Raw genomic sequence first — 17,169 nt, forward strand, 5'->3', positions numbered from 1 at the left:
ATAATAAGAAGAAAGGAACTTACATGCTGTTGTTATTAAGAAAGGAACTGAAATCGCCTCTGGCAAAGACTCCACTAGTAGCAAACCTGTGCTACATTACATCATTAGATTGTAAGCAGGATGTCTTTATTCATTGGTATGGGCATTACCTAAATCAGTGACCTAATACAGCTCAGTAAACCTGTGGAATTCTTAGTCCTTGCAGAAGATTCCTATTGACCAAAACCTCGTGAGGCTGGTAAGGAAGCAGCAGATTTTGAAGGAAAGGAGTAGGTGCAGTTAGTGACTTGCTCCAGACTTCATCCGCCGTGCCAGCGTCAGCTCAAAAATGCTGAAGTTCCAACGTTCCTTCCCAGCATGTAACCTGCTCAACCATCAGGGTTTTGTTTGGTTTTACACGCTGAAGGTCAACCTGTACTTGTTAAAGTGCGGTCTTGCTATTGTGATTTTCATGTGCAAATAAATGCAAAATAAACACGGAGCATTCTGGTATTACTTATTACTTTCCTTCCTCCTTTTTTTTTCTTTTTTTTTTTTTGCTTGCTGGTGAATGTACGTGGTTTTCTAAGGGTCTCTGGCAAATCATTTTTGACTGACCCTGACCTATGGGTACTCCAGTGAGAACTGCATCACTAGATCACACTGCTACAACTACACCTACTAGTGAGAAGACTGTAGGAAATTATCCATTGTCACGGGCATGGCCAAGTTGGTTCTGTAGCTAAATCAAAAGCGCTGCCAATGTTTCTTTATATAAAATGACCCTAGAAAAAAGTCAAAACCTCAACAAAATACAAAACCCAGCAAAAATGTTGACTAGTTCCTTGTTTGCTTGCTGCTTTTCAATGTTCTTTTCACCTATCACATGACAGTTAGGCGATGACGTAACTTTATAATTTGTATTGTAGTTCATTGGAATTCATTATAATTTGTGCACATGTCAGCTGATTTCTCATGTGGATGAAAAAGTTACATTGAAGATTTATTAATATTCTCTAAATGATCACATCACCTTTCCATTTACTTCTAACTTTAGCAAAACTGAGTGCATTATAAATTCTCCTTCACTTCCTCACTCACACTAATTTTGTAAGAAAAAAAGATCAGCTAATGAATCTTAGCTATATGAATATATGACTAAAACCAAAAATAATATTGTTTCTCAATTATGGCTATTTTTTGTTGATATTTGAAGAGGTTTATCAGCATACTTTGGGGTAAAGACTTGAAACTGGGATGCAAGTGGTAAAAGTGCTTTTGCCATCCCCATTAAGATTTTTTCAGTTTGGCAACATTATAAAGTTTAGGGAGAAAACCCACTCTGAACTTTGAGTTATGCTTCATTGCTAGAACTTAATATAAAATATAAACACATAGAAAATAAAAGCCAAACTTTATTTCCTACCTCCAGTTCTCTGTTGCCCAAAAATAACATTTGGAAAAATGGCATCTTCATATTCTCGAAGGTGAGGTAGATAGTAGTACATGTTTGTAAGATGCATGGGCAGTTTTCTGGTGAGGTTTAACACTTTCCACTTCGTATCATCTTAAAGAAACAATAAACCCACATACACAGATAAAATAAAAAGCCAGCAGTGAAGCCAATTATTTCAACTGTTTTCCTCAACTGAATACTAGCAGATTACCACACACAAGATTATTCAATCAGAACTCATCCTCAGAAGTGCTTACGTGTCATATATATTAGCCTCCTGCAGTAATAAACTGAGAATTGCCCAGTCCATCCGTCCGTCCCCGCCAAGCTCCAAGCCTGAACACCCTGGGAATTCTGCCTACATTTCTCCGTGCCTAAACATTGCTGGGTTGAGCCATCTTCAAACACAGTAAGTAGTTATTTTAAAAGCAGCAGGGGAAAAAACTGGTTGGTGGTTTGTTGGGTTTTTTTCTTCCACAGTTGGCAAGCAACTTTTTAAATGAAAAGAAACATAGATTCTGATTAATAACTTAACAAAGTTAAATGCTTTCCCCAAAATGTAACCCATGGTAGTTTTCAGGGCTCAAACAGAAGTTCTCAGGTTATAAAAAGTCCTACGGCTAAAAAGATAACCAGATCCGGGCCCTTAGAAAATAGTCAAGAAACAAAAGACTGTAGCAGTGAAGAGAAAATTAGGGAGTATTTATTTTTTTCTTTACTAGCTTAAAATAAAGATGAAAATAATTAGAATATTTATTCATGTTTAAATATCTCAAGTATGACTTTATAAAAATACTCCTTTTTAAAAAAAAAAAGTCATATAAAATCCAGATACCATTAATTTACTAATTTCTCTTCCTTGATATACACATTCCTGAATGTTCCAGTGGTGGTAAAAATTCTTTAAGAGAACTTTAATAAAAAACATGAACAACTTAATTCTAAAAATCTTTACGAATTTTTCTGTACCCTACTAGCTACTGACAATGTGTATGTATTTTTGTCCTGAAAAAAAAATAAATAAAGCTCCTGTGAGTTTATCTAAGGTAATTCATACTTCACTGGGTGCCTCCTCCAAACACTTTATCAGCTGTGCAAAGAGGCTGGTGCTGGGGCACGTTGTGATATCAGAACACATCTCAATTAGTTTTAGCCAACAAAATCATGTTAACAGCCTTCCCAGCTTCAGAGTCAGCAAAGCAACAGAAGGCTTATTGACTTAGATGGAAAGTTAATTGTCCTAAGGAATGCATCTAAGATAACTCCTCAGATTTACTACCCTTCAAAGTTACTTAAAACAGGTCTTAAAAATGACCCTCATCAGCTTTATTCATTCAGCTTAGATCAAGGAAGACAGAGGCTTCCTGAACAGGCAATATTTGTTTCAAGTTTTTCAACTTCCAAAAGATATTCCCACTGAATATTGGGACTTGACAGAGATTTCCCACTCTACAGAAAACTTTTTTTAAAAAAAAAAAAAAAAAAGAAAAACCCAAACACATACATATGTGTCCAGACATTTGTGTATGAAAGAGAGACCCACAACTCCTCTCACTCTGCTTTGCCATTAAATATACTGCAATTTTGCTGCACAGAATTTTTTTTTTTTTTAAACCACCTTCATAACTTTTCAAGGACTTTCCATTTTTATTCAGAAGTAGTACCTGTCCAAGGGTTGGGCAAGGGACTTTAGTTTTACTGCGTACAATAAACCTTTTCGGTTTTTGTTGTGCAATAAAACTTGGGTGGCGTGGCAAGCAGAAGAGTAGGTAAAAATAAAAGGAAAACTATTCAGTGATTTTAAGAAACTTCTGCTCGGAATCCTATGAATTGAGAGGATAATACTTTCTGATATTCCCCTGGCTCCGATAAGAACGAAAAGCAGAGGGAAGGGGAACGCGCAGTCTCCTCTAGTGCTGTCACGTGCCTTAGGCCGTAACTCTGTCCCCAGTATGTGGGGCTGCTGGGGGCTGACAACACGGTCTCTGTTCTAAAGCGTGTAAGGCCACAACCCCGCCAACACTCAAGCATTTGTTTATACGCGTCTGAACAGTCCCACTGAATTAATATGGAATAAACGGACAAGAGCAGCCAGGGAAGAACAGGGTAAGAAACGAAGGTGACTACACAAAGCAGGAATGCACCTTGCTCCTTCTTCCCCTCTAACAGTCCTGGTTAATTCCCTAATTTTATCTGACACCAGCCCGCTGCGCTGAATGCAAATACGGCTTTTTAAGAAGTAGTTTTCAGTAGCATCCAGACTCCTTTAGAAGTTGGGATGTGTTGTGGAACGCCTCCAGCGCAGAGCCGCCCTTCGAGGTTTCCTTCTCTCCTCGGGGAAGGAGCTCCTCCAGTCTGAACAGGGAGGAAGGCAGATCCAGCGCTACTACGTCGTTTCTTTTAGGGGACAGAAGCAAACTGTCTCATCTATCATATGCAGCTACGGTGTGCAGATAGATGGGGATGTACAACAGTCTGTAAGGCAAGGATCTAATGTATTTTTTAAATAAGTAAGAAGTTTAATTGAACAATGGGAAGAAGCCAAATCACTACAGTAAACTTAATTGCATGTTGGTGTCCATCTAAAAAAAAAAAAAAAAAAAAAAAGCAAGCAGAGAAACCCCCCCCAAAGGTTTTCTTTGAATTAGCATCCACATTTCCTTGGGATTATTAACGAACTACTTGCAAGATAAAACTAAATTCTAGAGGGAACATTCTTAGGCTGTATCGAGCCAGCAAGTCCTCATGGGGCTTCTCACCTCCTGGGTTCAGGCCAGCACCCAGCTGTACGTGGTCTGCCTGCTGAGATGAGACTGCGCACCCACCACGCACACCGCGGTGCCTGGGGTCCGCTGGCAGGATGGCAGAGCACCCATGGCCAAAAAGTCCCCCCCCAAAAGTCACTCCACCTGAGAGGGATCAGGACTATGGACCATCTGAGGAGGCGTGTACCTGCCTTCCAGGGTAGCCAAGCCCTAGTATTTATCAGGGTGTAATGGCATAATAAAAGCTGGTAAAATAGCTTATCCAGTGCTCTGTGATTGGCAGCAAGAGAGGGATAAGCACTGTAATAAACTCTGTCAGCAGTATGTGCAGCTTTGCCACTCTGACACCACTGCAGTTTATTGTATCCCCTTTTTTTTTTCTCTCCTTACTTGTTTAGTTACTAACCAATCCTATATAAAGAGGGGTTACAGGTTACTTCCCCACCCTTTTTTTAAAGTAGAAGCTTCTACCTAATGCTAATATAATCACATCAATGATTTTTCTCCCCACACCAGTAATAAAGAAACACGAGCACGCAAAACTTCGAAGCATTAACCCAGTACATTTTCATACACACAAACCTGTATGATTTCTCGTCGAGTTCATTCTTCTTGCAACTACACGTTTGATTTCATCTAGGGCACTGCTCAGTTCGTGCGATCTTTTCTTATTTTCCTTTTCAGCATACAGTAGTCTTTGCCGAAGTTCCAGAAACTGGCTTTGGTACACGTCTAAGTCATTTCCTGCAACGAGAATGTAATTTCATTTCAAAGAGGTGAATAAAGAGAAAGTTTAAGAATAGGAGACAGTCTAGAAGACATGACCAGAAGTGTGTAAACAATAACAAAATAGGCCACTCAAAGTTTATTCATAGAATGAAGAAATCTGGGAGAGTATTAAGAAGAAGAGTTTGGGGAGCACAGCTGGGTAAAGGCTTGCAATTGAAGACAAGAGAAAGACTATGACATCCATAATAAGGAAAAAGTCGGTGAAAGACTACGAGTTGCAGGGGAAGGTGCCATCCAGTAAAGCCAACAGCATTTTTCACTAAGTGACAGATCCTGCTGACCTTTATCGCATTGAAGAGCGTAATGATGTAATGGCTTGTCTTTTGTATAAAACACTATTAAGATTAAAATACAGATCTTAAGGTATTCAGTCTTCATCTATGAGTTAAAAAGTGCTGGACTATATTAGGAACTATTAGTAAAGATGGTTATTTGAACTCATGGATATATTTAATTAGATAACAACTGAAACTGTGCTCTGGATTGAAGGATACCTTCGTAATATGTAGCCCACCTTTGATGAAATACTCTACAATCATATCGATATTAGAAACACTGTACCCTCAGACATGGTTATCAGACACTTCTGCCGTTCTGCACAGTATTCTCAAATACCGTCAATGGGATGTTTACAAAAGATCCACCTTCCTAAGCAGCAAATACTGTCAGAAGTTCTTATCACAGATGAGATACAAGACTCGTACCTGTCGGTGCCTCCACTGCCTCACTGCCACGTGAATAAAGATTGTTAGGCTTATTAAAATTAATATAAGGCAACACTTCCATAACATCGCTCACTTTGCAACAGGAAGTGAAGAAAGTAGAGGGCAGGAGGGCGCTTCTACCTCATTTAAAAATGTCTTATAATCCTGCTTTTTTATTGTTGGGTTTGGGGATTTTTTTAGTTAAATACTGTTATTTAGACACGTCTCCCGTTCTATCTGTGGACTGGGCTGAGTCCCATCCTTGGCAGGACTCATTTTCTGGGACCCGCCATTGTCTCCCAGCAAAAGTGAATTCCCAGGGATTCTAGCCTGTAAAAGAGACTAAGAGCAAAATGCAAAGGTACTACAAATTTGTGAGGACTTGCAGAGGAATTTCAAACTGGAATTAATTTGCATTTTAGATAAACAGGTTTTTTTATTTGCAGTAAACACAAGTCCTTAATTTAATTAATAAATGTATGACTGGAAGACATCGAAGTTTAAAACTTCTAGGAAGAAAGTACCTAGAAAAAAGAAGTAAACATGTGATCAGTATTATTATTATTATGGGTCTCATTAAAAATTTAAAGTTTGTTTAGTAAAATGCCCATAAAATGAATGCTTCCTAAAATTTTCTAACAGTCTTAAAAATGTTTTGACTTGTAAGAAAGGCATTCATATCTAGGAGTATTCTGTACTATGCAGCTGTGAATGTAAATTTAGCATTGTTGGAGGGAGAGGAAAACTGGATTATTCAGCTGCATACAACATGAAAGTCCTACTTTACTGAAGTAGGCTTCCCTAAAAAAAAACAACCCTAAAAAATCAGAGAATGAATAAATAAATAAATGGAAGGTCAAATGAAGAAATAGATGGAGAGTCCATCTTTTAACAACTTCAGGGGAAAGGTTAAAATAGATTTCCAATACAAATCTGTCATGAGACATCAGGCTACAGAGCTAGAACCCCAAATGAGCTAAATTATTGGAGCACCCAAGGAAAAACCCTTTCAGCAACTACCGTGTAGGAATACACTTTCTTGGTTTATGCTTTTCTTTTGCAGCTGTGTTTCCAATGCCATAATCCAACCTTTAGCTTTTTGCTTTAGAATGTATATAAATAAAAAGGAAACAGAAGGTTTAAACTGATGTAGGTGACTGACAGACATTAATCATACAGTCTTCACAGCAAGAAAGTGATTCCAAATAGAGCATCAATATGTGGAAACATGGTGGAGATTTATCTTGCAATTCCAAGACAAGTTCAGAGGTATAAACTAAAGATACAGCAATGGATGTGCATCTTTAATTCCAGTTGCCTTTATTAGGAGTTAGATAGCATCAAGAGCCAAGAAAAAGTGGAGGTTTTACCACAATCTTACAATAAATACACGTTAGCACAGGATGCAACTTAATATATGTTATCACAGGATGCAACTTACTGCTTCTGAAAAGGGAATCCATCATTTTGTAATGGAGGTGTTTCATAATTAAATGCTGGAAAGTGTTGTTCCATTGACATTTCCAGTGCTGTAACAGCATAAGATTTTGCTAAATCAAACTAAAATTCCCCTCAACAACTAAATTATAGGAGGAATCAGTAAAGAAATTGCAGATGTATAACAACATTGGAGTCCCTGTCTTTACAATTGCTGCAGCTATCCAGCGTCAGTGTGACTCAAAACTACCGGTGTCACTCCCGGGCTGACATTTTGGCAAGCGCCAAGTAATAGTAGTTTTATTTGCTTGCTTACAGGTGAGCCTACTAAAATACCGTAGATGCCTCTGGCAAATAAAGGTTGGCTATCACTGAGTGCACCCAAAGAAGCTGGCGTTCATAATTGGCTTTATCTCTTTCTTCAGGCCAGAAGAGGGAAACCACATGTTTGAGTCTTTCGGAATCGAAGCCTCTGTTCGGTTAGTAGAACGAGACTCTTAGCAATTGCTTATCTCATTCGATTTTTGACAGCTGGGGAAGCAAGGGTTTGACAAAAGGAACGCAGTATTCACTCACCCTTACCGAAGGAGGAGTTTGTTATTATAAACGTGTACAGTTCGAAACAGAAGTGAAATGTTCTAAGTGTTATTAGAGCATATATGTAAATGAGCAATATTAACTGTTAGTAAACCTTTGGCAAAAAACGCGTGTTTGGAAAGCAGTACTGAACTGTTTGTATTTTGCTGCGCAATAAAGCACTGTCCTGACCAGTATTACTGATATAATTGTAGCAAGCTAAGAAGATAAAATTGGAAGCGTTACGAAGCTATATACTCTAAATATTTAAATGGTCATTAAGTTTAAATGGGTTTTGGGGGTGGGGGTGGGGTGTGGAAAGCGTTGCTCTTTACGTCTCTAAGGATGTACACAGAACTAAACCAGCTGCTTGCAACAGCTTGCTTGGGAAGAAGCAGACGTGGCGTTTTCACAAATAGAGCTCGCTCTGGCAAGGAGGGCCAGGAGAAAGGAGCTGCGGTGAAACACTGCCTGTCCCCAGGCACGGCCTGCCTTGGCAACGCCTTGTTCTATCACCAACGGGGGAGTGTCAGGATAAAACCGGAAAATAGGGAGATGAGGACCTATGGCAAAACTACGCAAAGTAAATGAAGGTAAAGGCTGCTTCTCCCCTTGGTGAGCCGAAGGGGAATCGCTCTGCTGGGCTAAGGAAACCCCACCAGGAAATTTCCATGGGGTTACGCTGGCTACAAGCCAGGGGACAAAAAAAACCCCCGACAACCAAGCTCAAAGCTTTTGCAACAAATTTTCAGCTCTACTACAACATTTCCTCTGACTCTTTACTACACATTGTCACATATACTTATGGCTACTGTAATTCTGAGATGGCAATGCTTAAAATGGCTTTAAATGCAATCTTATCTCCTAATAGACACATAGATATACATATATAACTTTCCACACCAGAAACTGAAACCGTTTAGAAACAATACTAATCTCTAAAGCAAATACTCATTCTGAAAGTTGATTATTTTTCTTAGCTCCATGCATGCAAACTTCCTATTATCATAAATGCTTCCAGTTTCATTAACAATTGATTTCTGGCAATATCTAAGAGCTGAGGAACAATTCCTCACTATCTCCTAGCATTCAAAGAAAAAAGGAAAGGAAAATTGGGAGTGGCAGAAAGAGGAAAGAAAACACCCCAAAGTCTAGCAGTGACTCTTGTTCCTCTCTCTTGATTACAAGCTACACTGTTTATTGCACCTAACGACGCTTTCTTTTAGAAACTGAATTTTGGTTACTGCCCTCCTTAAAAGAAACCTATATAAGCACACTAACTGCAAAAGATCTTGTCATACTCCATGCTTGGAACCACTGCTAGCTGTTCAGGTTAACGAAGCATATGAAACCATTGAGGCATGCACTGCACTAATAACTGGGGCGGTTTGTTATCTTCCTGTAACAGAGCTAAAATAGAGAGACCTTTCTCAATCTCGTTACACGCTTTGCAAGCTCGGATTTTGTTCTCTCAGAGTAAGGAGGGGAAAAAAAAATCCCCCAAACAATGCCTCTGTCTTTAGTTCAGGACAGCCAGTTCTTACGCAAACACTTAAATTCAACAATGTGCTAAAGTCTAAGGGTATTTAAGCACCTTTCCAGGTAAGGACACCTTCCTGAATTTGCGCATAATCTTTAAATATTTTGTTTATAGGATTAAGGCACAGAATTATTTGTGTCTCCCAACAGGTTAGAGACAGCCAAGAAAAACTACCATAAAGTCAGAAGCCGCTTCACCTGCGCTGGGTACATTCACCCATTATGTTTAACGTTCGTCAGAACTGGGGTACCTTCGACTGTTGAGCTTTAAGCAAGGGACACGGCATGTCTTAGTGTATATCTTAAATCTTCAGGAGCCTGTGAAGTCAGTCAGTGCTGAGGTTGGTTTATTTTACACACCTGAACAGGGAAGGTTAAGTGAGCAGGTTAAGAAGCTTCTAATTGTTTCCACTCATCTGTCCTGTCCCTGCTCTGCTGGCAACTGGCCTGCAGGGGCTACTGCTATGGCAGAGGCTACGAGGAGGAGGCAAAGATTAATTTCAGCCAGGCACAATTCTCAGCCGGCTGGCTGAAACCTTTGCCCAGCTGTGACGCAGCAGCATCGAACGTGCAGGCTTGGTAAGCCAAAGCACGGGGCTTAACGTGCAGCAAGGACTCTCTCCCCATGTTTTTGTATCTCTCTACGTAGGTGTGTAAGCAAGCAGAGGAACCAGGCGGCAATGTGTTCTACTCGTCTTTAACAGTGTCCACATCTGGAGCTTCCAGACAGTGGCGGCCAGGGGAGGGACACTGCGTTAACCCAGTGACACCACGGAAAAACAGTGCGCCAGCAATTTGCGGGGGGAAGTTAGGGTTCCTCTATGGAGGATATCCGAGAGGATACACTAGGAAGAGAATCAGAATTGCTTTCCATATTAAAACAAACAAACACTTTACAAATTTAAAGGCAGATTAAAGTTAATAACTGAATTTGAAAAACACATTCAATTGTGTGATGAATGTGGACTCACTATTGCGTTTGGCATAGAATACTTTTTACTGAACCATTTACATACTGTATCTAACTGAAAACACATAAGCAAACACGTTTCAAAGAAAATACAACTTAAGTTCTAATAATATTTTCTTAAATGTTGGTAAACAATCCTCATTTTAGATCTGAGTCTTTTCCTGTAGTAGAATGTAGTGACAAATGATCTTAAAACATTCAGTCAGAACATCACTATATAGGACAGCAATAGTATTAAAATAAGGGGAAGAATGTATAAATTGAATGGATATTGCATGCTGGTTTCCCATAATTAGTATATTTTGGTTTTAGCATAGTAATGTTAGTAACACGGTATAGGTTCTTAATAGCAGTGGAAAATTCTGATTTGAATATGGCCTTTATCAGATAAATAAAAAGTAGTCATTCACTTCAAGCAATGACTATTGCTTCATTCTGGTTAGTATTTGAAATATTTTTACTGTTCTGCCTGACGTAGCAACAACCACTCATTTATACACACATTTAATTAAATGCCTAGCCACTAACTAAAATATTTCTGGATAAAACTTTGCTCATTGACACTCAGTGTACAACATTAGGCAAGTGTGAAGGTCATATGTTTACACTTGTTTAAGTACAAGTTGTGATGAGAGACCGCACAGCAAACAAAGAGAGGTCTGAAATGTTCCCTGTCCCTTTCTCTACGAAACCCAACAGTAACTAGTCTCATTTTGTACCTGAATCTTTATAGGATTTATGACTCAGTTCCTCTACTTTTGAGGACAAGGCAGCCACTATTCCACCTGAAGTAATTGCAAGAAGCAGCAGACTCTTAGTTCAGTAAATTACACACTTAGGAGCCAGTAAAACTATAGAGCTTTTGTAAGTCTTCGATATGAATTTTGATATAAAATTTGGGATCAGTAAATGCTAAGTCTTAAGTCGCATTTGAGGTTGTTGTATGGGTGGTTTTTTTAATACCTAAATGCAGGACTACGCAAAGAAACTAAGTAAGCAACCAGTGGACTGGAGAAACTCGTCCGTCACCACGCCGTGCATTTCGGCCACGTGCCTGACTGCCTGTTGGGGCAAAACCCGGATGTGCAATAACCTCTGTACGCTCTCAGTTCCACTGGAAGGAAACGTATGCGTGAAGGCAAGGAGGGAAGATGTAGCCTACCAGTCAACTGGGGAAAATGGTGGTTAAACACAGCCTAACAGGCCTAGAGAGGGCAGGAAAATTGGCTTCTGCATGCTCATAAATCTGGATAAGCTGTATTGGCTGAAATGAGAATGGTGTAATTCAAGGCTCCTTATCAAATCTATCAGTTTGACGCTATTAATTGAAGCTTTGAGCCAGAACGTGCCAGTGGGGTCTGGGCAGGAAACCTGCAAAGAACTCCATCACAAATGACAGAATCTCGTGGGACCTGCGCTTGGGAGCACAGCAGGAGCAGGGCTTGGCCAGCCAAAGCAAAGCATCACACCGTAGGCAGAAGATTACTGGAAATAAAGGAAATGTGTAATCAGCTGTTTGGGCTAGCATGTACATTACTATATTTCAACTAAAAAAAAAAAACCTTTCATCAGAAATACCTTTTTAACCCTTTGTACCCCCTTTTCTGATAAAAAGTTTTGTGAAATAATGAAAAGTCTAATACATTAAACAATTTTATAAACCCTAAGTATACTTCTGTGAATGCAACTAAGCGCGAACAGTTTCTCTCTTCTTCACCCCACCTCAAACGATTAACTAAAGAAATCCAGGTTTATCAACACATATATATATTAACATGCGTAGGTCCTTGTGACATCGTATTTTAGCATCACTTTCTCCTTATTTCCAGACATAGCTTAGTTTTAATTTACTTGAATAAAGTATCCCACAAATTTAGGTGAAGAAGGCAGCAATATGTTACAAAGCAAAGAGATCTCATCTTGTAACTCTTAGAAGCAACATGAAGAAGCGCTGCCACGTGAGGTGATCTGATTTACCTCACTGCTGTGAATTCTAAAAAATTCATTGCTGTTCAGCCAAGACAGCTTCTTTTTATTCAGGAACAGTCTTTCCTCTGGAGAAACTTTATGTAAGTTCATAACAAGTTTATAATACACTCTTGCCTTCTCTTTTGCTGTTTTTCAACATTTGCTACCTCCTTACATTTACTTTCATATTTTTGTATACCTGTGATATTTCTCGTTGATTAATATTGACATGGAAAACAGCAGCTAAAACTGTGTGGGAAAATCCCTATATATTTTAAGTTGTATACTACTTTCCATAACTACAAATCTATACGAGAGTAAACACTTTTGGTCAGGTGAATTAACAACTGGACTGTAACTCAGTTGCACAACAGTAGGAACATCTGCATCATCCTGACAACAGCCTTTCCTATCCCCAGATGCAAACTGTTTGCTTCAGACAGGTTTTGCTTGGGGCCTGGGGAGGGACCAAAAAGCTCACAGCAAAACCATGCAGGACGTGGAACAGGTATTGCTACAGCAGTCCATCTGATTACTTCCTAATAGCAGCCTGCGTTTGCAAGCACTCTAGAGGATGCTGAAGGAATCACCATGCAAGTTTAGACAGTATCAGGCTCTGATGAAGATCTGGTGATTACCAATTTTCTCTGTAATTACTTTTATCTTTTTTTTTTTTTTTAACCGCAAAAAAAAATCGACCTATTTAAAATGAAACCTCTGCTTATATTTATAAAGCAATGGAAAAAGTGACTAGGTAAAGATAGTTGAAATGTATATAACATTATCCACGATAGCTGAAGTCTAGTGACTTTGGTAGATTCTGAACTTTCATTTTTAAGTGCACGAGCGATGCAGGAGCATCTTCCCTGCCATGCCAGTTCAAGTTACCCGTACTCAAGTTAGATCTCACAACTGCAAGTCAACACTCAGGCTGCACCGAGTAGTTACAAGCCAAACAGCCAATTTACTGCTGTCACTGACTCAACTCAAATCTCTCAAGCTAGCTAGCCCCTTAGTATAAGGCGTTTAAAGGTTGCTGGCTTAAGCTACTGATTTTCATTTGCACAGAAACTGGGACAGAACCAATACCCGATTTACTCTTCAAAGGCTGAAGGGTCTGAGACTGCAGACAAACCGACCAATATTTTACAGGGCTATTAAATACTTTCCATATCATGGAAGTTCTTAAGACCACTAGTCTTGAGCTAGTATGCCCTGTCCTAGTTGTACAACAAACAAAAAAAGATTATTTGCTATCCCAATATCACTACAATCCTGGAAACAATAACCAGATAGAAACTGGAGGGAGTACTACAGCCTGCTTAGTGCGATACGCTGTAGTCAAAGATCATGAGCAGCCTACATGTTTTAATGGGCAAAGCAGAGAAGGAAACTGTGGACATTTAACAAATGTATGGAAGAAAACAAGCCAGAGAGGAACACGTGACAAATAAGTGGAAGAGATGGGAGCTGACAAGCTGAGACAGGACTTGACCTCTCAGTAACAGGTGGGATAAGTGAAAAGGGCATTAGGAAAGAAAACAAACATCGTACTTTGAGGTGCGAGAAAAGTGGGGACTCCTGCCGTGCTCTAGGCATGTCCACGGAGAGGTAAGCTCAGCAGCGTGGAAGGGAAGAAGAGAGGTTTAACAATATCTAAGCAGAGGTATCTGCCTGCTTGCAGAGAAAAAGATTAGTTTTGAACCACCTTCTTAAATACTCCGTGACAACAACAGAGGATTAGTGGGTTTGCTCCCAATGCTTCTCTCTGTGGAAAAAGGTAACAGCGTAGGGCTGTTCCTGGGGGTTTTTTGGATGGGTAGAAGGCTTCTGTCTTCTAACACCACTCAGGAGCAAAGACTATCTTTCCAGCAAAATAAACGTAATGCAAAGTCATTCACCACATGGTGTTGCCTCCTCCTTTAGTTACTAGTATCAACTCTTTCATTTACATATTTGTGAGATTTACCAAGCTTAAGAGAGAATGTGCCTCTGAACACTACATATTTACATCTGTAATGGTGAAAAGCTTGTAAAGAAAACAGGTGCTAATAATAATCAGGAAAATGATACCACCTGAGAGGCATTAGTCTCTTTACTGTGGAAGAGGACACAACTGCGGAAAGAGAAAAGTTAAAACAACACATATACATGTATACCATGACATACATATTACAACCAAAAAAAAACCCCATAGCAGAACACCCAAGCATGGAACACCAGCAGAGAAAGGCTAAAAAGAAAGCAGAATGAAAACAGAATTTAAGCAACGAGGAGTCACAAAATCCAAGTCACGAGATAACATGGTGATAGGGGTGGTAACTGCAGATGGGACAAACGCTTTCAGTCTATCATCTCTCTGATCTTAGTTTCTTAAGACACACCCTGCTTTTACTTCTGTTTCTCCTTCCCCACTCCTAGCAGGATTGCCACTGAGCAAAGTGACAAGTGTTGTAAGATAATCAACCGTAGAGCTGACACGAAATGATAAAGGCAGGAGCATCGGCACTGTCTTGACGCCACTCAGTATCCCGCTGCGGGGCCAAGATCTCAACCACCACTTCTATTTGTGACAGAAACAATTCATATAAATAAACAAACGGATTGTCGAAGCTCTGTGTTCATCCCAGAAATTACAAATTGGCTTATTCTAATTCTTCTGCACAAATAAGACCAGACCTTTTGTAAAGGTGTATACAGGAAGCCCTTAAAGCTCCACTCTCTCTCTGTCACCCCAGTCACGTAAGAAGCCACGTCTGCAGGCCTCAGAGGTACTATTTGGAGAGCTCTTCTAAGTGATTTGTCAGAAAATAGCATCAGTTTTGTCTTTCCTATGTAGGCTCGGAGAATCTCGGACATGGCTTTCTGTAGATCTAACCAGCACACGCCACCTACATAACCTATTAAAAAGATATTATGTAATTTTTAAGTTTAGAAATCAAAATATAAAACCTCAGGTATTTTTTTTCCAGATTGAACATCGCATTCCGGTGCTGGAAACATACATGTGGAAAAGTGACTGTACATGAGGCACGAATACAACTGCAGAATGGATAATGCTACTCTGTCCTCCCGGAGTAATGTTCAAAACAAGAACACTTAAAAAGTGACAGCTATGGCGATCACCTTTAGATTTGTTCTTTCCATCCTAACGCAGGAATAGTTGATAGTAGCTTTTATTAAATTCTTTCTCAAATTTGGGGTGGTATTTTTAATCGGAGAGGTTTGCCCCAAGGATCCAACCTTGTAAGCTGTTGCACAACCTTGTAACTCGGTGCGCGTAAGCCGTGACCCTGGGGAACAGGCGAGACCTGCACCCTTAACCTTAACCCTACCGGGGCCGAGCCTCCCAGCCGCGCCCGGTTCCGCAGCGCTCCCGCTGCCGTCAGAGCCGGGCGGGCGCCGAGCCGAGGGCTGGCGGGGGCGTTTGCGGGGCAGCCCCCCGCCCCGGACTAACACCCCGACCCGGGAGGCTGAGCACCGGCAGCGCAGCCGTTACCGGCTCTCCTGCCGTGGGGGGCCGGAGCTCCGGGAGGGAATGGGGCGACCCGACACCTCCCGCGCCCCGACCTCGCCGCTGCCGCTCGCCGGGACGGTGCCGTTCCCCTCGGTGCCGCCGCTCCGCCGTTACAGGGTGAAGGGAGCCCAGCGCCGCGGTGCCCCGACGGCCCGGCGAGAGGGAGGGAGGGAGGGAGGGAGGGAGGGAGGCAGCAGGTGCCCCCGGGCCGCCCGCCCTCTGCGCCCCGGCCAGCCGGGACGGGACCTCGCCTCGCCCCCCGCGGCCGGTGCCCGCTCTCACCTTGGCTGCCCTGCCACGCCGCGTACCACAGCAGGGGGAAGGCGCCGCCGAGGCACAGCACCGCCAGGAGCCGGCCGTGCCGGAGCCGCATCTCCCGGCGGGGCGCTGCCCGCCCGCGCGTCCCCCGCCGCGCCTCCTCGCCCAGGCAACTGCCGGCCGGGCGCGTCAGCCCGCCCCCTGCGCACACAGGGGCCGGGGTACGCCCTCCCCCGCTGCCCCGGCCCCCCACTTCCACGCGAGGCAGCGCCCCGTGTCCTCCCGCTTCACCGCGGCGTTGCGCGGGCGCCCGTCGGGAGGGACGCGCAGGGTGCAGCGGTGGCACCCCCTCCTCCCGCCGCCGGGCCCTCCCACGGGAGACGCCGGTCTCGTGAACGAGCGCCCACGCCAATTCCCGCTGCAAAGCTAGGACCCAAAGTGAAAAACCTCTGGATTGCGGCCAGGATTTTTACAGCAAAAACCGTCTCGGCTCAGCACTTGGCCAGGTACTGTTTAGCCCAAGTCACAACATCATAATGGTTAGGAGTATTTTGTTCATTTAAAGCTAATGGCGCATTTGTTTGCATATTGCTTATAAGATTGTATCAGGAAGCCAAGCTGTAGCGTACAATTAATACATGCGTTCAGCACAGTCAGATAAAGAAACAAAGCTTTTCAGTTCATCTTTAAAGAAAAACTAGGGAACGCAGCTGCAAAATCTAACCTGACGAAATTCTAATGTACACTGAAAAGGTATTTTACTTCTGCCATCGCGCCCCGCTTCACACCTGTGCCTCCCCGCTACGGCAGGCACACCTCTTTTCCTTTTTAGGTCCTCAGCAACCCATAAGCAAATGAAAAATTAGTCACCGCTTAGAGAATAAATCTTCTAGAACACAATTTAAAAGGGAAGGGAAATTTTATTCACTGAGCCTCTCAGAATCTGTTACAGGGACACAGTTATAACAGAACCACCTATGTTTTATGAGAAAAAAGGCCTGCCTTTTCCTATGTGATCTGCAAGCAGTTGATGGCTTTCACTTTGACATGTTCACTACCTGCTCACAAATCTATCCCCCCGTTTCACACCTGTGATAAAGAAAACACGCTTTCCCGTTCTGTGTTGCAAAGATATAAAGGACAACTTCAGAAATCATACTGGTCTTGGTCAGCTGACAAAAGCTGTAAGCTGATGGCTAGCTAATCTGTTA

The 17,169-nt window shown here is 41.8% G+C and overlaps 1 protein-coding gene across 1 annotated transcript in view; it reads right to left on the reverse strand.

Annotated features, from left to right (window-relative positions):
- Nucleotides 1-16,121, reverse strand: part of MGAT4D (MGAT4 family member D) — a 36,201-nt gene extending 20,080 nt beyond the window's left edge. Inside the window, exons 1-3 of the mRNA XM_075750710.1 lie at nt 15,983-16,121; nt 4,783-4,944; nt 1,406-1,546 (exon numbers count right to left, since the gene is read on the reverse strand). Coding sequence (XP_075606825.1) covers nt 1,406-1,546; nt 4,783-4,944; nt 15,983-16,073 — 394 coding nt within the window. The 5' untranslated portion in view covers nt 16,074-16,121. The remainder of the gene's footprint in view (nt 1-1,405; nt 1,547-4,782; nt 4,945-15,982) is intronic.
- Nucleotides 16,122-17,169: the final 1,048 nt, after the last annotated feature.

Source organism: Balearica regulorum, chromosome 4, assembly GCF_011004875.1.
Source record: "Balearica regulorum gibbericeps isolate bBalReg1 chromosome 4, bBalReg1.pri, whole genome shotgun sequence".
Lineage (NCBI taxonomy): Eukaryota > Metazoa > Chordata > Aves > Gruiformes > Gruidae > Balearica > Balearica regulorum.